Source organism: Microcaecilia unicolor, chromosome 7 (genome assembly GCF_901765095.1).
Source record: "Microcaecilia unicolor chromosome 7, aMicUni1.1, whole genome shotgun sequence".
In the NCBI taxonomy this organism is placed as follows: Eukaryota; Metazoa; Chordata; class Amphibia; order Gymnophiona; family Siphonopidae; genus Microcaecilia; species Microcaecilia unicolor.
In genome coordinates, this window is record NC_044037.1 from 137,717,558 (window position 1) to 137,740,135 (window position 22,578).

The following is a 22,578-nucleotide window of genomic DNA, read 5'->3' on the forward strand; positions in this document are numbered from 1 at the left end:
CTTGGCGTAAGGGCTCAGGAAGTTGATTCCAAGCATAGGGTGAGGCGAGGCAGAATGAGCGGAGCCAGGAGTTGGCGGTAGTGGAGAAGGGTACCGAGAGGAGGGATTTGTCCTGTGAGCGGAGGTTACGGGCGGGAACGTAAGGGAAATGAGGGTAGAGAGGTAATGAGGGGCTGCAGACTGAGTGCATTTGTAGGTAAGAAGGAGAAGCTTGAACTGTATGCGGTATCTGATTGGAAGCCAGTGAAGTGACCTAAGAAGAGGGGTGATATGAGTATATCAGTTTAAGCGGAATATAAGGCGTGTAGCAGAGTTCTGAACAGATTGAAGGGGGGGATAGATGGCTAAGTGGGAGGGCCAGTAAGGAGTAGGTTGCAGTAGTCAAGGCGAGAGGTAATGAGAGCGTGGACGAGAGTACGGGTGGTGTGCTCAGAGAGGAAAGGGCGAATTTTGCTGATGTTGAAGAGAAAGAAGCGACAGGACTTGGCTATCTGCTGGATATGCGCAGAGAAGGAGAGGGAGGAGTCGAAGATGACTCCGAGATTGCGGGCAGATGAAACGGGGAGGATGAGGCTGCCATCAACTGAGATAGAGAGTAGAGGAGGAGGAGAAGTGGGTTTTGGTGGAAAGACGATAAGCTTTGTCTTGGACATGTTCAGTTTCAGGTGGCGGTTGGACATCCATGCAGCAGTGTCGGATAAGCAGGCCGATACCTTGGCCTGGGTCTCCGCGGTGGGTGTCATCTGCATAAAGATGATACTGGAAACCATGAGATGAGATCAGTGAGCCCAGGGAAGAGGTGTAGATTGAAAAAAGAAGGGGTCCAAGGACAGATCCCTGGGGAACTCCAACAGAGAGCAGGATGGGGGTGAAGGAAGATTCATGAGAGTGTACTCTGAAGGTGCGGTGGGAGAGATAGGAGGAGAACCAGGAGAGGACAGAACCCTGCAACCCAAATGAGGACAGTGTGGCAAGAAGTAAATCATGATTGACAGTATCAAAAGCAGCGGTTAGATCAAGGAGGATGAGGATGGAGTAGTGGCCTCTGGATTTGGCAAGGAACAGGTCATTACAGACTTTAGAGAGTGCCGTTTCTGTCGAGTGTATAGGGCGAAAACCGGATTGAAGCGGATCGAGGATGGCAAGAAAGTGAAAGAATCACAAGAAGAAGCTTATTTTTGGATGCAAGTTCACTTTCAGCTGACATACAGAATGAGTTTGAGTGCTGTGCTGATCATGTTAGAAAACAATTTTTAATGGAAATATATTTGGCAAAATATTATTCTATCGTTGATGCCACTCCCAATTATGCTTGCATAGAATAAACTAGTTTCATCTTAAGATATATTCTTTTGAAGGAGGAAACGGGATTATATGACATTGAAGAGAGATTTCTTGAGTTTGGCAATTTCTCCTGTCTTTTCATTGAAGTTTACAATCTATTAAGGTTCTCTGAGAGCAAGACTCCAATTTCCAAGTGTCGGAGTCAGGGGTACGACAGTAGCAACATGAATGGAGCTTACAATGGTGCTATAGCTCACTTATTAAGAATAAATCAGTTGGCTTTCACCTGTCACGGACTCAAGGGGAAAATGTGAGCTCATGGGCCGCTGCCGACGAACGACAGCAGCAGGCGAACCTTCCAGGCAGGACTGGAACAGACTTAGAAGTGCAATAAGCACACAGGAATGGGGTACACAAGAACTGAGCTTGGTTAGGCAGGACTGGAACAGACTTAGAAGTGCAAGAAGCACACAGGCAGGAACGGGGTACCCAAAAGCAAAGCCAAGCAAAGCTAGAGGAAGGGCACTCAAATGGGCTGCAAGGCCGAACTGGAACCCGTGCACACCAGAGCCCTCTCATATGGGCTGCAAGGCTAAACTGGAACCCACACTCAATGGCAGAAGGTAAAAGAGAAGGCACATGCACTCAGGCAGAAGCAGACTAAGCAGAACTCTAGGCAAGGTAGATTAGGCAGAACACAAGGCTGGGCCACATGGTCACAAGGGTAAAGGGAATGCCACACATAAGAGCAAGGTTGTGCCACACAGCCACTCAGATACAAAGAACAGAACAGGCAAAAACCAAGACAGAAGTGCTAACCCTCGCACACGGACAAACAGATAAGAACCAAGGCAGAAGTGCCACACAGGCTCACTAACGAAAGAAACTAGGCAGAAGTGCTAGGAAACTAGGCAGAAGTGCTACATAAGCGCACACCCACAAACCTAAAGACCTTTGGTGTTGCAAAGGCCCTGAATGAATGTCCTCACCTCCCTTTTGAAGGCCTTTACTGATTACCAGAGTGAGGCTTGAAACACACAGAATACCAGAGTGAGGCTTGAAACACAGAAGTGATAGCTGTCACGATTGTGCCCATGTTTCATTCTCTCATGCATCTCGCCACCTGGTGGTTAGACCTGGTGGCTGCGATGGACTGTCTGTTTGCTGTTTCCCATGTTCCAGAAGTCATGTTGGTCCGGTCCGGATTTTTCAGCCTTCCAGACTGTCTTGGGATTTTTGGAACTAAGCAGCACCCTTACCTGGTGACCTCCCTTGTATGTTGCCTTTATTAACCACCTGGAAACTTTCTACTTTGCCTTGGCAACAGAGGTCTTGAGTTGTGTTCCTGTCCTTGTTGGGCTGTTGCGGTTCCTGCCCTGAAAGCTTTCTTTGTCAGCTTGACCCTGCTTGTTTTCCTGGATTATTCTACTGATTGCTGCCTGCCTTTGACCCTGCTGGTTTCTTGATTTATTCTACTGTCCGCTCACCTCCAGCTAACCCTACAGGATCCACCCAACTTCAAAGGTCCCCCAACATCCATCAAGATACTCATTCATATAAGAAGAAAAAAAAAAAGGTGTGGGGAGAGAGCCCCCCTTCCCTTATAATACTGTATCATTTACAAAGATGAACTGAAATAACTTCAAGTCCAGCAAAACTAATATGTAATCGTTCTCAAATTGGTGGAGGGGGTAGCATTGCATGTTAAGGAGGGCCTTGAATGGAATTGAATAGACTAAAAATTCTACAGGACACGAAACATATCTTGGAATCCCTATGGATTGAAATTCCATGTGTAAAGGGGAAAAGGATAGTGATCGGAGTGTACTACTGTTCACCTGGCCAGGATGAAGAGACAGATGTAGAAATGTTATTAGAAATTAGGGAGGCTAACAAACCAAAGAACATAATAATGGGTGATTTCAATTACCTTGATATTAACTGGAGAAATATAACATCAATGCATCCTAGAGAGGTGAAATTCATTGATGGAATCAAGGACTGCTTTATGGAGCAGCTGGTTCAGGAGCCAACAAGATGAGGAACAATTCTAAACCTAGTCCTTAGTGGAGCGAATGATCTGGTGCAGGAAGTAATGGTGCTGGGGCCTCTTGATAACAGTGATCATAACTTGTTGAGAATTGATATAAGCTCTGGAGCAAGTACACACAGGAATCCAATACATTAGCATTTAGCTTTGAAAAAGGAGACTATGATAAAATGAGAAGAATTGTGAAGAAAAAAAAACAACTTAGAGGAGCAGCTATGTAGGTCAAAAATTTACATCAGGTGTGAATGCAGTTTAAAAATACCATCCTGGAAGCCCAGGCCAAATATATTTTGTGTATTAAAAAAGGAGGAAGGAAGACCAAATGACAGTTTGCATAGTCCTCACCCCCTACTCTCCTTCCTCGCCTTCCTTTTCCTCCTTCTCAGAAGTTTCTACTGAGGAAACTGCCCTTATTCTTTCCTCCTCTAAATGTACTACCTGTTCCTTTGATCCCATCCCCACTTATCTACTTAACACTATCTCTCCTACTATCATCCCAGTCATCTGTCACATCCTTAATCTTTCACTCTCCACTGCAACTGTTCCTATGGCCTTCAAACATGCTGTTGTCACTCCACTCCTTAAAAAAAAACCCTCACTTGACCCTACCTGTCCCTCCAACTATCACCCCATCTCCCTTTCCTCTCCAAATTACTTGAATGTGTCGATCACCGCCGTTGTCTTGACTTTCTTTCTACACAACCTATTCTTGACCCACTCCAATCTGGTTTTCACCCTCTTCACTTTTCTGAAACTGCACTTACCAAAGTCTCTAATGACCTGCTGCTGGCTAAATCCAGAGGTCTCTATTCTATCCTTAACCTTCTTGACCTACCTGCTGCTTTCGACGACCACACTATACTTCTGGATACGCTGTCCTCGCTTGGATTCCAGGGCCCTGTTCTTTCCTGGTTCTCCTCTTACCTCTCACTTTGTTCTTTCAGTGTTCACTCTAGTGGATCCTCTTCAACTTCCATCCCGCTTTCTGTTGGTGTGCCTCAGAGTTCTGTCCTTGGACCCCTCCTTTTCTCCATCTATACCTCTTCCCTTGGTACCCTGATTTCATCCCATGGCTTTCAATACCATCTTTATGCTGATGACTCTCAGATCTACATCTCCACCCCTGAAATCTCAACCTTGATCCAGGACAAAATCTCAGCCTGCTTGTCCGACATTGCTGCTTGGATGTCTCAATGCTATCTATTTTTATTTATTTATTTATTTATTTATTGCATTTGTATCCCACATTTTCCCACCTATAAGCTCAACATGTCCAAAACTGAACTTCTCGTTTTTCCCCCTAAACCCACCTCCCCTCTTCCCCCTTTCTGTATCTCTGTTAATGGCTCTCACATCCTCCCTGTCTCCTCGGCTTGTAATGTTGGAGTCATCTTTGATTCCTCTCTCTCCTTCTCTGCGCATATTCAACAGATCGCCAAAACCTGTCATTTCTTTATCTACAATGTTAGCAAAATTCACCCCTCCCTTTCTGAATACGCTGCCAGAACCCTTATCCACACCCTTGTCACCTCTCGCTTGGACTATTGCAATTTACTTCTCACTGGTCTTCCGCTCAGCCATCTCTCTCCTCTCCAATCTGTCCAAAATTCTGCGGCACGACTTATTTTCCGCCAGAATCGTTATACCCACACTAGCCCACTCCTCAAGTCACTTCACTGGCTCCTTGTCCGCTTCCGCATTCAGTTTAAACTTCTCATACTGACCTTTAAATGCATCCACTCTGCAGCCCCCCATTACCTCTCCACTCTCATCTCTCCCTACATTCCTCCCCGTGAACTCCGCTCACTGGACAAATCTCTCTTGTCGTCCCCCTTCTCCTCCACTGCTAACTCCAGGCTTCGCTCCTTTTCTCTCGCGGCACCTTATGCCTGGAATAGACTTCCTGGACCTATACGTCTAGCTCCATCTCTACCTGTTTTCAAATCTATGCTGAAAACCCACCTTTTCACTGCTGCTTTTTAGCTCCCATTACTTCCCTCACCCGTAACTGTCTTGTCTGTCTGTATTATTTAGATTGTAAGCTCTTTTGAGCAGGGACTGTCTCTTTGTATCAGGTGTTCAGCGCTGCGTGCGTCTGGTAGCGCTATACACATGCTAATAATAATAATGGTTAAAAAGTGATGTGAAAGAAGCAATTACAACTAAAAGGAAATTTTTCAGAGCATGGAAGAAAGGTCTGACTGAAAATAATAAGAAACAGCATAAGGAATGGCAAGTCAAATGCAAAGCGCTGATAAGGAAGGCAAAGAGGGACTTTGAATAAAAGATTACTTTGGAGGCAAAAACCCATAGTAAAAACTTTTTTTAGGTATATTAAAAGCAAGAAGCCAGCAAAAGAATCGGTTGGACAACTAGATGACCAAGGGGTAAAAGGGGCACTCGGGGATGACAAGGCCATAGCAGAGAAAAGAATTGAATTTTTTGCTTCGGTCTTCACAGAGGAAGATTTGGGAGAGATACCAGTGCCAGAAATGATATTCAATGCTGACGAGTCAGAGAAACTGAATCAAATCTCTGTAATGTAGTGGGGCAATCTGACAAATTGAAGAGTAGCAAATCGCCAGAACTGGTTGGTATACATCCCACAGTATTGATAGAATTGAAAAATGAAGTTGTGGATCTGTTGTTAGTAATATGTAACAACTAGTAAAAAAGCCCCGTTTCTGATGCAAATGAAACGGGGGCTAGCAATGTTTTCTTCTGTGTGCATGTGGGAGTGTGTGTGTCCCTGCCCTCTGGCCTCTCTCCCCTCCCCCCTCTGAGTCCTTCACTGTTACAGAGCCAGCGATTTGATTTTGTGCTCTGCTGTTTTCCTTCACTGACTGTGTTACAGAGAGGGCGGGGCAGACACTCATAGGGAAACCAGATATCTCGCCCCCTTCACACTTCCGGCTGGAGGCTTCATAGAACGTTGGTGTTGCCTTTTATATAGAGAGATTTTTAAAATCAAGCATGGCACCGAAAGATTAGAGGGTGGCCAATGTAATGCCGATTTTTTTTTTTTAAGGGTTTCAGAGGTGATCCGGGAAATTACAGACTGATGAGCCTGATGTCCGTGCTGGGCAAAATGGTAGAGACTATTATATAATGAACAAAATTACAGAGCATATTCAAAAGCCAACATGGATTTAATGAAGGGAAGTCTTGCCTCTCCAAATCTACTACATTTCTTTGAAGGGATGAACAAACGTGGATAAAGGTGAAATGGTTGATATTGTGAATCTGGATTTTCAAAAGGCATTTGACAAAGTACCTCATGAAAAACGCCAGAGGAAATTGGAAAGTCATTGCCTAGGAGGTAGTGTGCTAGTCTGAATTAAAAACTGGTGAAAGGATAGAAAACAGAGAGTAGGGTTAAATAGGTCAGTATTCTCAATGGAGAACTTGGAGAAGTGTAGATAGTGCTTGGACCGCTGCTTTTTAACATGTTTATAAATGATCTAGATATGGGAATAACTATTGAGGTAATTCAATTTGCTAATGACACAGTTTTTCAAAGTTGTTAAATTGCTGGTGACCTTGCAAGACTGGGAGATTGGGCATCCAAATGGCAGATGATGTTTAATGTTCCATGTTAGGAGTTACGGACCAAGAAAGGGATCTGGGTGTCATCGTCGATAATACACTGAAACCTTCTGCTCAGTGTGCTGCTGCGGCTAGGAAAGCGAATAGAATGTTGGATATTATTAGGAAAGGTATGGAAAACAGGTGTGAGGATGTTATAATGCCGTTGTATCGCTCCATGGTGCGACCGCACCTTGAATATTGTGTTCAATTCTGGTTGCCGCATCTTAAGAAAGATATAGTAGAATTGGAAAAGGTGCAGAGAAGGGCGACTAAAATGATAGCGGGGATGGGACGACTTCCCTATGAAGAAAGATTAAGGAGGCTAGGGCTATTCAGCTTGGAGAAGAGACGGCTGAGGGGAGACATGATAGAGATATATAAAATAATGAGTGGAGTGGAACAGATGGATGTGAAGCGTCTGTTCACGCTTTCCAAAAATACTAGGACTAGGGGGCATGCGATGAAACTAGAGTGTAGTAAATTTAAAACAAATCTGAGAGAATTTTTCTTCACTCAACGTATAATTAAACTCTGGAATTCGTTGCCGGAGAAAGTGGTGAAGGCAGTTAGCTTAGCAGAGTTTAAAAAGGGGTTGGACGGTTTCCTAAAGGACAAGTCCATAAACCGCTACTAAATGGACTTGGGAAAAATCCACAATTCCAGGAATAACATGTATAGAATGTTTGTACGTTTGGGAAGCTTGCCAGGTGCCCTTGATCTGGATTGGCCGCTGTCGTGGACAGGATGCTGGGCTCGATGGACCCTTGGTCTTTTCCCAGTATGGCATTACTTATGTACTTATGTTACTAATGTGAGCAAGTGTATGTGGGAAAGTGTAACCCGAACGATAGGAGTCATCGACCAGGAAAAGGATCTAGGTGTCATCATAGACGATACTTTGAAATCCTCTGCTTAGTGTGCTCTGGCGGCGAAGAAAGCAAATAGAATGTTAAGTATTATTAGGAAAGGAATGGAAGATAAAAATGAGGATGTTATAATGCTTTTGCATTGCACCTTGAATGCTGTGTTCAATTCTGGTCACTGCATTTCAAAAAAGATATAGAAGAATTAGAAAAGGTACAGAGAAGGGCGATGAAACTGATAAAGGGGATGGGACTACTTTCCTATGAGGAGTGGCTGAAACTGCTAGGGCTCTTCAGCTTTGAGAAAAGATGGCTGAGTGGAGATATGATAGCGGTATATAAAATGAATGGAATGGGTAGATATGAAGCGTCTGTTTACTCTTTCCAAAAATACTATGACTAGGGGGCATGCAACGAAGCTACAAAGTAAATTTAAAACCAATCAGAGAAAATATTTCTTCACTCAACATGTAATTAAACTCTGGAATTTGTTGCCAGAGAATGTAGTAAAAGCAGTTAGCTTAGTGGGGTTTTAAAAAGGTTTGGATAGCTTCCTAAAAGAAAATGCCACTGCTTATTTCTAGCAAAAACAAAATCTACACAAAGTGCCTGAATGCAAATGCAATCTACGTGGAGGCTAGATGATTAATGCAAAGTGAGGTAGAGTCTCATACATTTGACACAAAAGTATTCTTTCACTCAATAGGTGAATAACTAACTCATGTTCATTGCTTAATCATTGACTCAGCCTCCACCGTCCTCTTCTTGTCACTCATTTATAACTGCTAGTGGTTACAACACTCTCAATGTGATCAAAATACACACAACACTTATCTTAGGCAGGGTGGTGCACTCTTAAACCCCGACAGGTCCCCATTTCGTGTTAACTTTATCAAGGGGGAGACACCAATTCTGTTAAACAAAGAAGGAAAAGAGAAAAAATGAACTCAAAACCACTTAAAAAGCCCCCTCATCCATCATTGTACTTTGCATTCATACTGTATAGCTAATGGCTTACCCGATAACTGCCTCAAACGTATGTGTGTGTTTTCTTGTGTTGCCAAACTAAGATGGCGACGGCGTCCTTTTATTACTAGCAATCAGCGCCGGCTGATTGAGTGACGCCATAACTAGATGCATCGGCGTCAAGATTAAAGCCCTCATGAAGAAATCTTAAGGAGGATAAGAATGCCCTTACAAAAGAATCGCACCTGACAACCAAGAAAATTCTACACACAGCTTAAACATTCAGACAAACTGAAAAATTCAAAAAAATGTATGTCCGGCGAATATAGAAAGTATAAAGAAAAATTTAGAACAGTTTAGAAATTTTTTTTTTTTTTTTTTAAAAACAACCCCACTGAATGTATGTATTTAGACCACTAGGTTCTATCGTATCTAATGTGAAAATCCAAAATGTTTCTCGCTGCAATATCCTTCTATTCAAATCTCCCCCTCTTTTTGACTGGACTACTTGCTCAATTACCATACACTTCAAATCTTCTATGGTATGCTTCTTAGACAACCAGTGTTGAACAATGGGTGCCCCAAGGTTTTGAGCCATTATCCGAGAGCGATGCTCGATTAATCTCTCATGTAAAGATCTAATTGATTTCCCAATATAATATTTTCCACAGGGGTATTTGATGTAGTAGATGATGCCCACTGATCAGCACGTAGTTCTACCTTTCAATGTATATGTTTTACCATTGCAGGAAAAACTTGAGCCTTCAATTGTTGTGGGGCAAGTTTTGCAACGGGGTTTCATACATTTGAAATGACCCGGCAAAGCATGCACTGGGTTATCGATGTTGTCAGCTGGGATTCCAGGTAAAACGGCAGGACTTAAAATCTCAGAGATTTTTTAACGTGAGAAAGCAGTTCTGATGTTATAGTCAGCGAACACAGGATGCGATTTAATAATATCCCAGTGACGTCTGACGATGGCTGCTGTAGACTCCCCTCCTGGGGTATATCTTGTGACAAACGTCATCATATGCTCAACTTGTTGTATTCGTTGTGGCCACTGAAGCAACCAGTCTCTGTTGTTATATTTAGCCCTGGTATATGCACGTTTGATCGTTTTGCGCGGATAGTTTCTTTGCAACAGTTTAGCCCCAAAAGCTTCTGAGTGTGCTTTGTAATCCGCTTCTGTTGTACAAATACGTTTGAAACGAAGGAATTGAGAAAAGGGGAGACTCTGCCTGAGTGCCTTAGGATGGCAACTACCATAGTCCAGAAAGTGTTTCGATCAGTGCTCTTGATACACACTTTCATAATAAATTGTTTCCCAGATAAACAGATCTCTACATCTAGGAAGTGTATCTTTGTTTCTGACCAGGTTAAAGTAAACTGGATCCTGGAATGACATGGATGGAACTCTTGTAGTTCTTCTACACTACCATACCATACTGTAAAGATGTCATCTATATAACGCCTCCAGGTCCCCAAACGATCTTTAAAAGGGGAACCTGTTAACCATTTCTCTTCAAACCGTGCCATATATAAGTTGGCTAAGGTTGGAGCAAATATGGCTCCCATGGCCACTCCCGATTTTTGCAAGTACAGGTCATCTTGAAAACAAAAAAAGTTGTTGCACAATGCTAATTCTGCCAATTTACAGAAAAAACTGGTAGGAACATGCTGCGGGCCAACAAACTGCAAGAAATCGCCAACAAAATCGAGCTAAGTCTGAATATCATGGAATCATTGGCCAATGCATTTCAATTAAAGCTCAACAAAGAAAAAACACACTGCCTTGTCTTCTCCTCCCAACATAGCAAGGACAACCCCACAAGCATCGACACCCCAGGTTACACCCTCCCCATATCAGACATCCTGAAAATCCTTGGCGTCATAATAGACCGCAAGCTAACACTGGATAGCCAAGTAAAATCCACCACAAAGAAAATGTTCCACTCAATGTGGAAGCCCAAACACGTGAAACAATACTTCCCAAGGGATACCTTTCGCAACCTGATACAATCAATGGTGATAAGTCAACTAGACTACTGCAATGGAATCTACGCAGGTTGCAAAGAACAAACCTTAAAGAAAGCTCATACCGCTCAAAACAAGGTAGCCAGACTCATATTTGGAAAAACACGATTTGAAAGTGCAAAACCCCTCCAAGAAAAACTACACTGGCTCCCAATCAAAGAATGCATTGCCTTTAAAATCTGCACCATGGTTCATAAAATTCTCTATGGCGAAGCACCAGGATACATGATAGACTTAATCGACCTATCAACCAAAATGCCTCCATTTCAACACGATCACATCTCTACCTACACTACCCAAGCTGCAAAGGTCTTAAATACAAATCTACTTATGCATCCAGCTTTTCCTACATAAGCAAACAACTGTGGAACACGCTACCAAAGGCAGTAAAAATGATATACAACCACCTAAACTTCCAAAACATGCTAAAAACACCCTGTTCAAAAAGGCATACCATCCCAGACCGACATTGGCTACACATGAAAACCAAAGCACATATGCTCACAATAGTACTCTTCCCATCAGGACTATTCTATGGCATGGCCATATAAACTTCTTCCTACCAGTACAGCACAATGTATTTGTTCACACCTGAAACAGCAATTGCCATTCCGGTACTATGTAAGCCACATTGAGCCTGCAAATAGGTGGGAAAATGTGGGATACAAATAAATAAAACTAAATTATTATTATGATGCAGTGGTTGCACAGTGAGTGTTTCCAGGTTCTTATTGGCCTATTTCACTACTGAACCTTGATATCAAAATACTATTGCGAATCTTAGCTGATAGGCTGACCACTCATGTCCCGGCTTTGATAGGTGACAGGTGAGCTTTGTGCATGGCAAACATGCGGTACTCAACGTGCAGAAGGCTTTACTAGCTATAGCCCAGAGTATGGCTACAAGCATCCCCCTCTTGTTGGTCGAGTTGCTTGGATACTAAAAAGCATTCGACCAAGTCAAATGGTCATATCTGATGGAAGTGTATGATTGGGAAGGTGGCTGGGAAATGCAACCCAGGCCCTGTACACTAATACTCGTATCAGACTGTAAGTGAACGGGACCCTCACATTGGCTTTTACAATTCAGAGAGGAAAGCACCAAGGATGCTCATTCTTCCGTTTGCTCTTTTTATTATACTTGGAGCCACTTCTATGCACAATTCACTTGGACTCCGAGGTGATGGGTGTGCAATTATCTGACCTTCTGGTTAAAGCCTTGGCATTTGCGGATGACATACTGCTATCCTTGACTTGCCCTCGGCATGCTTTGCCGCATCTGTTAGAGGTATTGGAGGAATTTAGTTTTTACTCTGGATTTCGGCTCAACGTATTCAAATCATTGGCACTCCCTATTCCAGCATCTCTTAAGAACCAGTGGATTGGTGAGTTTCTGTTTCAGTGGGCCGCTGACAAAATTAAACACCTATGGGTTTCCCTAACCGCGGACCTCTCGCAACTATACTCTACTAATTTTGTGCCTCTGCGCGCCTCCATACAACAGATCTTAAAATGATGGAAATCATTACTATTATCACTTTTGGGCAGAGTGGCCATTTATAATATGATCTTGGTCCCCAAGTGGGTGTATGTGTTACAAGTCTTGCCTATTTTCTTATAGCATCGGGAAGAACTCCTTCCTAGGAAAGCGGTTTCCTCTTTCCTTTGGCAGGGTAAGAGAGCCCGTTACCCTTTGGTCCGCCTCCGTCTACCCCATGCAAAAAGAGGCATGGGTCTGTTAGATGTGAAATTGTTCTCTGTGGCATGTTGTATGAGACACACCTCAGACTGGTTTCGTTGCATGACCCATTTTTCATGCACCAGCATGGAACTAGCTCTCATAATTTTTTTATTTTTGTTACATTTGTACCCCGCGCTTTCCCACTCATGGCAGGTTCAATGCAGCTTACATTGGGGCAATGGAGGGTTAAGTGACTTGCCCAGAGTCACAAGGAGCTGCCTGTGCCTGAAGTGGGAATAAGGCCTCATCGCTTTGGGTATTGACTTCAAGTGGCACCAGACAAACTTTGCACGCCCCCCCTCCCCCATTTTGGATTTCTGTTTGCACCACTGCGTAGGGCTTGGTGCTGGCTTTTCGGTCTCTGCGAGCTATCGAGGGAGACTTCCCCCTTACTGCCACTAGCAGATAATTTGGATTTCCCGGTGGAGGGCTCTTCTGTTGTTTTCAGACAGTGGGCAACTCGGGGGAACCAATATTTATTTCATGTTCTGACTGAGGAGGGAACCTTGAAGCCCTTAGCGGACTGGAAGCACGCTAACAGTACAGGAGTGATTTGCGTATGTGCAGTTACAGCATTATGTGCATTCACTACCTATAGAGGCCTTGACTAATGAAGTTTGGGAATGCTTCCACACTATGTTGGGTCTTGATGCCCACCTATCAATTCCAGTAAAGTATTATGCCCACCTGAGTTGCTCACACAGAAATGGTCAGCAGATCTGTCTATTTCATTGGGGGGGGCGACTCCTTTAAAGAATTGTCTGACACAAGTATATGCCCTAGTAGAAAGTGTTAATCTTTGTGAGGTACAATTTACCTGGTTCCCTTTTTGGGATTCCTTGTCCCCAGTGGCCCATAGCCGTGTCCTCAACACTTAAGTGAGTGATTAACAGTAGGCTAAGCAGTGGTCTGAATAGGCTGGGAAGTGAGGGGTGTTGGGGGGGCATAGTTGGATTTGTACCATGGAGATGTCAACTCTGTTTTTGACAAGTCATATGGGTTTGTGTTGTTGTTGTTTATGACAAAACTTAATAAAAAACAATATATATATATATTTTTTTTTTTTTTTGCACCGGAAATGATGTGCACTGGGGGTGGGAGCTACCTCCAGGCTCCTGCGGTAGCCTAGTGGTAGTCCTGATTTTGCCCTTGACAACACTGCGGTAGCTTTATGGCGTCATTGTAAAAGGACCCCTTACAGATATTAATTTATTTTTATGCCTTCCTTTAGAAGTATTTTCCTTGCTTAAAGAGCTTCTGTCCTGCAGCATAGATCCTAAGCGCCAGTTCATATTGAAAGGTGGTTTTGTGACTGATTAATTATTAACCTAACTGTAAACTCAAATATTACAAGCATAGTTTTGGAGCCTGTTTTCTAACAGAAAGTAAGCAAGGGTCCGTTTTCTGTGCACATTAATTTTAGTAGTGTGGTTTCTGTTTTTCAGCTTTCTGTAGACACGCTCCAGTTTCTTCTATTCCTGTATATTCAGCAATTAAATAAGGTTTCCCTGCGTTCTGCTGTGATGGGAGATGAGTGGCCTGGTCCGAGAATCAGATCATCTCCTGAGTTTTCTGGCAAGTCTATCTGTCAGTATAAGGTAAGCAACAACATACACAGAAAAGACAAGGAGGGATTATCTTTTCAAGTGGGCCAGATAATTCCTTGCCCACCATGTTTTAGTGGACTGCCAGTCTGCTTAAAAGTTGTCCTCTATGTTATGCTCTATGACTGCTCTGAATGTACCAAATGTACCATTCTAGATGCTCAGACTCTCCTAATCCTGATACATGTCTTCATAATTATTGGGGAGCATGTCAGCCCACCTGGGAGGGCTCCAGTTGGCCTCAGCTCATTGGACATACTTCCTTGAGTCCCTGAGTAATCCACAAAAGTACCGTGGCTATTGGGGTCTCCAAAGAAAAGACTCTAAATCTTATCTTGCATTTTCCATCAGGAAAAGGAGAATTATAATTTTTGATGGTGCAATTGTTGTGTTGTATTTTAATAACAACAATCATTACAAGCAGTAATGCTTGTCTTTTGTTCATTTAAAATTTTCAATAAATATATTTCTCCAAGGGCAAGCAGGCTGCTTGTTCTCATGAATGGGTGACGTCCACGGCAGCCCCTCTGAGATCTTCACTAGCAACAGTGTTAGCTAGCCCTTGCGTGCGCATGCGCGACCGTCTTCCTGCCCGAACGCGCTCGTGTTCTCAGTCTTCTTTTTTCCGCGGCTCAGGACGGCTGTTTTTCGGTCGGTCTGTGCCCCAAGGAGACCCCTCGCGTCTTTTTGCCGCGTCCTTCCGTTCGGAAGTATCTGGTTTTTGTCTTTTCCGTCGTGTGTCTCTTAGTTTAAAAAAAAAAAACTTCCTTTATTTCGAGTTTTTCCCGTAAGTTTCCTTTCGTTGTCGCCCATACGGGGTTGTTTCCTAACTTTTTTGGTGCCATTAGCCATCATTGCGAATTTTGACTTCGCCGGCGTGATTTTTCCGCCCATGTCCTCGAAGCCTGCCAGTGGCTTCAAAAAGTGCACCCAGTGCAGCCGGACTATCTCCCTCACTGACAGGCACATTTCGTGCCTTCAGTTTCTGGGGGCCGGGCATCGCCCCAGGCCTGTACTCTCTGTCTTCTCTTGAAGAAGCGGACTCAGGTGGCGAGATTGGCCCAGTGGAACCTTTTGTTCAGGGCCTCGCCCGGTGTGTTGACGTCTGCGGTACCCAGCTCTTCTGCCGCTGATCCAGCATCTACGATACCGAGGTCATCGGTGTTATCAATGTCGTCGGAGGGTGCTTCGTCTTCCGGAGTGCAGGTGAGGGCTGTCCATTCCCCTGCTGGTGGCGGTGAGTCCTCACGTAGGTCTCCACCTGCCTTGAGGGCTCCTGCGGTACAGACCCCCCGGGATCGACCTCTTTCGGACCCGGCCCACAGGAGACGTGTGGATTCGAAGTCTTCCTCTTCGGTACCGGGAGGTACCGGTGACGTGCTTCGTGTGAAGGCAAAGAAGCATCGTCATTGGTCGCCTTCCATACGTGGTACCGAGAGCTCTGGGTCGCCGGTGCCACTGGCACCCAAGCGTCGACATCGGGAGGACCGCTCACCCTCCATTCAGGAGGTGTTGATGCGCTCCCCTGTGGACAGCCCAGTACCGCGTCCTGGACAGATTCACAGCTCGTCGCCGGTACCGGACTCCTTGCCTCTCTCGACAGCCGCTCTAAACGAGAGCCTCAGGGCCATCCTTCCAGGGATCCTGGAAGAGCTGTTGCGCCCTTCTCCGGTGCTGGGGGTGCTTGCGCCGCCGGTACCGACAACGGAGGCAACGGCTGGGCCCTCGTCCGTGGTGAGGTTTCCCGTACCAGTACCGTTTGCGATGCCGGCATCGGCTGCCTCCCAGGCGGGCTCCCCGACGACATAGATGGAGGGAGCTCCATCGCCGCCGGTACGGGAGTCTTCCTCTCGACGCTCCCACTGTGGTCATATTTCTACGGAGTCGAGGCGGGCACGGCTTCAGACTGAAGTTCATGAACTGGTGTCCGACACCGATGGTGAGGCCTCGTGGGAGGCAGAGGAAGACATCAGATATTTCTCAGATGAGGAGTCTGTCTTCCTTCTGATCCCACTCCCTCTCCTGAAAGACAGCTTTCTCCTCCCGAGAGTCTCTCTTTCGCGGCCTTTGTCTGGGAAATGTCTACGGCCATTCCCTTCCCTGTGGTTACGGAGGATGAGCCAAGGGCTGAAATGTTTGAGCTTTTGGACTATCCTTCGCCACCTAAGGAATCGTCCACAGTACCCATGCATCATGGCCTCAAGAAGACATTGCTGGCGAACTGGGTGAAGCCGCTAACTAATCCCCACATTCCCAAGAAGATCGAATCCCAGTATCGGATCCATGGGGACCCGGAGTTGATGCGGACTCAGTTGCCTCACGACTCTGGTGTGGTGGATCTGGCCCTTAAGAAGGTCAAGAGTTCTAGAGAGTATGTTTCAGCGCCCCCGGGCAAAGACTCTAGAACCTTGGATTCTTTTGGGAGGAAGACCTACCATTCTTCAATGCTCATTTCCAAAATTCAGTCCTAGCAGCTCTACATGAGCATTCAGCACTCGGCACTTCCACACACTGTCAACCATACCACTCAATCCAACTAGGATACATCAATGCAAGATCAGCAGTAAGCAACTCAGTAGACATACTAGACTGGATTACCACAGATAACTTAGACCTTCTATTTATCACAGAAACCTGGTTCCATAGCCCTACAGACCCCGCCATCTTAGAAACATGCCCACCAGAATACAAAATCACCCACTGGACAAGAAATGGAAAAAAAAGAGGAGGCGGAATAGCTATTATCTACAAACCCGAATTCACCATCACAATCACAGGAGAATCTACCTCGCCACAACTTGAAATTGCATCGACAAGAATTAATCATCCAAACCTAATAGGACACCTTAACACAATCCTATTCTACAGACCACCAGGAAAATGGCAAGACTCCCAAGTACAACTCATGGATTTCATCTCGAACTCCTGCGTGTCTGCCTCAAACATCCTCATACTAGGAGACATCAACCTACACCTAGAAGATGACACCTCACCAAGCACACGAGAATGCAAAGAATTCCTAAAACTCTGGGATCTGCAAGTACCCAACATGCAACCAACACACAAAAAAGGACACACACTTGATATCATAACAAATAAATTCGACCCGGATTCAACTATCATACTCACTGACACAAGATGGATACCTACATTATGGTCAGACCACCATAAAGCAAATGTCTCTCTCTGCTGGCGAAAAACACACATAAACACAATCAATAAACAGGAGCGAACAACATACACAACGAGAGGAAAAATAGACCCCACAATATTCTGGCAACAGATCTACCAGAACGAATGGTCAACAAACGCTGACACCATCCAATTCCTCCAAGAATGGGACAATCTATGTACAACAACATTAGACAAAATCGCCCCAATCCAAACCAGAACATTACACAGGAAAAAAACAAATCCATGGTTCACCGAAGAGCTGAAAAAACTCAAAACACAAGTCAGGAAACTAGAACGAGAATGGAACAAAAAGAGAGACGAACAAACACTAAACGCATGGAAATTACTTCGGAGAAAATACAAATACACCATAAAACAGACCAAAAGACTACCTTACAAAACAATAATAGGACCAAACTACAAAGACACACATAAACTCTTCAACCTTGTGAACAAACTGTTAGACACCACACCAGTTACAAACAACGGCAAAGATGTACCAGATGTGGACAACCTTGCGAAATACTTCAAGGAGAAAATTATACAACTACGACTCAAAATACCTGCTAGCCCTATTGAATACGCCACACTTAGATTGTCTAGATCCAGAAGAAGGAACATACCCTGCAGACAGAACATGGACCGAATTCGAAATACTATCAGAAGACCTCATCTCTGAAACTCTCAAAAGATATGCCAAATCCCACTGCAAACTAGACACGTGCCCAAATAATCTCATGAAATCTGCTCCTCAACAATTCATAATAGACCTAACGAACCATGTGAACTTCATGCTACAAAACGGACTTTTCCCAAAAGAAAAAGGAAAAATCTTACTCACCCCAATTCCTAAAGATACAAAGAAAAGCACGAGTGAAATAACCAACTACAGGCCAGTAGCATCCATACCATTAATAACCAAAATAACCGAAGGAATGGTAACCAAACAACTCACAAACTATCTAAACAAACACTCAATACTGCATGATGCCCAATCTGGATTCCGGTCGAATCATAGCACAGAAACAGTATTAGTCACCCTTATGACTAGATTTAAACAAATAATTGTGACTGGCAACAATATACTCCTCCTACAACTTGACATGTCAAGTGCCTTCGATATGGTTGACCACGGAATCCTATTACACATACTCGAATACTTTGGCATTGGAGGAAATGTCCTGAATTGGTTCGAAGGGTTCCTAACCCAACGTTCGTATCAAGTCACATCAAATTCGACCACGTCTAAGGCATGGACACCTGAATGTGGAGTACCACAAGGATCACCTCTCTCACCAACCATTTTCAACCTAATGATGATCCCTCTGGCAAAACTCCTATCAAACCATAACCTCAACCCATATATATACGCTGATGATGTGACAATATACATCCCCTTCAAACAAGACATTAACGAAATCTTCAGCGAAATCAATCAAAGCCTACACATCATGAACACATGGGCAGATACATTTCATCTGAAATTAAACGCAGAAAAAACTCAATGCCTGATACTCACCTCCCAATACAACACAAAGGAATTCACCGCTATAAACACACCAAACCTAAACCTTCAAATCTCAGAAACGCTAAAAATCCTTGAAATCACTATCGACCACCACCTAACGCTCGAAACTCACTCTAACAACACAACTAAAAAGATGTTTTACAGCATGTGGAAACTGAAAAGGATAAGACCATACTTCCCAAGATCCGTCTTTCGCAGCCTAGTGCAATCCCTCGTACTCAGCCATCTGGACTACTGCAACTCCTCAGAGAAAGCGAAGTTTCTTACCTGTAGCAGGTATTCTCCGAGGACAGCAGGCTGGATATTCTCACAATCCCTCCCTTCTCCCCTTTGGAGTTGTCTTTCTTTCTATCTATTGGATTCAACTGAGGAGCGTGACCGCACGACGGGTGGAAAACTACTTGCGCGCGGCGGAATGCTCCAGAAGAGACTTCTAGAGATTTTTTGCTGAAAATCCTCCAGGGGCCGACGTGACGTCACCCACACGTGAGAATATCCAGCCTGCTGTCCTCGGAGAATACCTGCTTCAGGTAAGAAACTTCGCTTTCTTAGTCCTAAGGGTTTCAGTTTGCTGTTTTCAAGTTTACCTCATTTATTGTATTCATGTTTATATTTGGTCATTTTACTGTTGGTATGCTGTTAACAAAATTGTAAGTTTCAATTAAACTGTACCTGCCTTGGGTGAATCTCTTCATAAAGGCGGTTAATAAATCCCAATAAATAAATATGAAAGAAATGTTTTGTCCCCTCTATTTTATTTTTTTGTCTTCCATTTGCATCTTTGTTTTGCTAACTGCTTTACCATCCCTTAGCTTTTCCAGATACTGTTGCTTGTCTTCCTGTTTCTGTGATTTCTTGTAGTTTAGCAAGAATAATCTCTTTTCCTTACCTTTTCAGCTTTTCTTTTTGTTTGGAACAGCAATTAAAGTGTTTCTTGCTCTTAAATTATTTCCTTCTAGTTTTAAGTACATAAGAATTGCCACACTGGGACAGACCAAAGGTCCATCAAGCCCATCATCCTGTTTCCAACACTGGCCAATCCAGGTCACAAATTTCTGGCAAGATCCCGAAAAAGTTCATTCCTTGTCATCAGCAGCAGATGAATCCATTAACTGATGGGTTGTATCCACCTACCAGCAGGTGGAGATAGAGAACACTGAAAAACCACAGTGACACGGATAGCCCCAACTGCCTTCAGTATTTCTCTATCTCCCAGCAGGTGTGGACATAGCTTGATCAGCTCCTGGATTTCTGCCTGGGGTGGCAGTTGAGCAGGGGTGTTGTGGCTGGTGGTGCCCACTTTAAAGGCATACAGGTTCGCCCTTTCCCTGCCTTACCCATTCCCCAGTCCTCCCGGACTCCCTCACAGCGTTAAAAAAAAAAAAGAGCGCGCTTTTACTGCGTGGCTGTTCTGTGGCTTTTTCCAGAGATTCTGGTTCAGTGCAGCTTGACCGGAGCTCGTTGACTCGGTCTTCTGAGGTGAGAGTGGTGCCCAGCTCCTCCGGGGAGGTCCCGCGGATGCCGTTCCGAACGGGGTAAGTTTTGTCCAGTCGGGCGATGGCTGCTGAGGGAGTTAAGCGCTGCTCCTGTTGTGGTAAACGCAGATCAGCAGCGGGGCTGTGCAAAACATGCTCCTTAGACGCTCGCGCTAGTACGAGCATGGCGAGCGATGATTCTTCCCGCTCGATGGAGCTGGCAGCGGGCACCATTTTGGAAGCGCCGCATGTCTCAACCCTCGCAGTTGCAGAGGAGTCTGAGTGCAGGGGAACGCCTCATTTAGAGGCTGCCAGAGGAGCTCCAACATCCATTTCTCCTAATTCGGAGGCGGAGGGTCAGGGAGAGTTTTTCTCCCCTGAGTTTGTGCTTTAAATGCATAAGGCCTTCATGCTGAAAAGAGCTCTGCTGCAGGTGTCTGACACTGTGTTACATTCTGGAATCCCTCCGGGTGTTGATGGCCCAGGGCTGGCTACACAGGTTATTTCTTCCCCCAAGCGTTGGAAGGACGCTAAACGTAGACGGGTAAATTCCCCGTCTGAAAGTGGCGCACCTCCTTTTTTCCCCCTCGTGGTCAGGCTGTGGGGAGTCTGAGAGATCTGGCAGGCCCTCATGGACGGATGATCCAGATGAGGGTGCCTGTTTGCCACTGGACTCGGATGATCCCAATGCGGTTTGGATTTTCCACCATGACAAGCTGCCAGCTCTCATTACTGACACCTTGCAAGCCCTCTCGATTGATGATCCTGCTGAGGGCGAGGACTCCTCTGTTAATCTTAGGATGGCGAGTACTAAGAAGCCTACTCGGGCCTTTCCTGTGCATGACTCCATCCAAAAGCTTATTTCAGCTCAATGGGCCTTTGAAAGGGGCCAGGGCTATGGGTGAGCTTTACCCTCTAAGTGAGGAGCACTTGGCCCCTTTGGGGATGCCTAAAGTGGATGTGTTAGTCACGGCGGTGACTAAAAAGACCACTCTCCCAGTAGAGGGAGGGGTCGCTTTGAAAGACACGCAGGACCGACGGCTGGAATCCGCGCTGAAGCGGTCCTTTGAAATTTTGGGCCTTGCCTTAAGGGCGTCTATTTGCAGTTCCTATGTAGCCCGGTCATGTCTTTCCTGGTTACAACAGGCGGTGGAGCAGACCGCGGATCGGGCAGGGTCCCCTCTGAGGTGGCTTCGGATGGAGTCGGCCCTGTCACAAATTCCTGGCAAGATCCCGAAAAAGTTCAATACATTTTATGCTGCTTATCACAGAAATAAGCAGTGGATTTTCCCCAAGTCAATTTAATAATGGTCTTTGGACTTTTCCTTTAGGAAGCCATCCAGACCTTTTTTAAACTCCGCTAAGCTAACCACCTTTACCACATTCTTTGGCAACGAATTCCAGAATTTAATTACACGAGTGAAGAAACATTTTCTCAGATTCGTATTAAATTTAGTACTTCCATAGCGTCCCCAGATCAATCCAGAGACTTGTGGGTTATGTCCCTCCTCTAGCAGGTTAGATAGAGAGAACTCCGAAGTTCGCCACAAGAGGGCATGTGCAGCCAATCTAACTTCAGTATTCTCTATATCTAGCAGGTAGAAGGGTGCATAACGTGCAGCTCTGTAGTCTGAGGCTCCTATCCCGTTCCCTCGGGTGTGTTGAGCCTTAGTTGGGGTTGAGGTGCTGGAGCACATTCTGGGATACACCTGGTGGTGCCAGGTCCCTACCCTTCTCCCCCTGTCAGCCTGTGTGGAGGATTTTCACTGTATTTCTCTCCTGCCTCTTTAAAAAAACAAAAAAAAAAACCTGACAGTTTCTACAGGCACAGCTTCCTCTTCAGCCCGTGTATGACGTAATTTGTCTTGAAAGCATTCTCCGTTCATGCTGGGAACGTGAGCAGGGCTGTGCTGAAGCAAAGGTAGGAGTTTTTTTTGTTGGGGCGCCATGTCGGTTCCGTCTGAAGTGGTTAAGCGCTGTTCGCGCTGTGGGGCACGGAGATCGGCGTTGGGAGCCTGCGATGCTTGTTCCACGGTGGGGAAACCGGTTTCGGAACAGGGAGACCGCAGATCGAGCGGCGAACCATCTCAGGGCAGCGAGTCTCATTTGGCGGGAAAATCTGTGTCAAGTGCAGGGCGTGTCTCTGCTGGCACCATTTTCGATTTACCGCCGCCTTCTCAGGATTTTGCAGCGGCTGGATCAACTGGGAACGTCTCTGAACGTAACGAATTGGGTTCCTCTCTCCCGGATAGAGCGAATATGGGCTTTTCT

General features: G+C 45.0%; 1 protein-coding gene across 3 annotated transcripts in view; it reads left to right on the plus strand.

The window, feature by feature from the left end:
- TBCCD1 (TBCC domain containing 1) overlaps window positions 1-22,578 on the plus strand; it is a 467,458-nt gene that overhangs the window by 72,183 nt on the left and 372,697 nt on the right. For all 3 annotated transcript variants that reach the window (XM_030209751.1, XM_030209750.1, XM_030209752.1), the window contains exon 3: window positions 13,972-14,124. In XM_030209751.1, coding sequence (XP_030065611.1) covers window positions 13,972-14,124 — 153 coding nt within the window. The remainder of the gene's footprint in view (window positions 1-13,971; window positions 14,125-22,578) is intronic.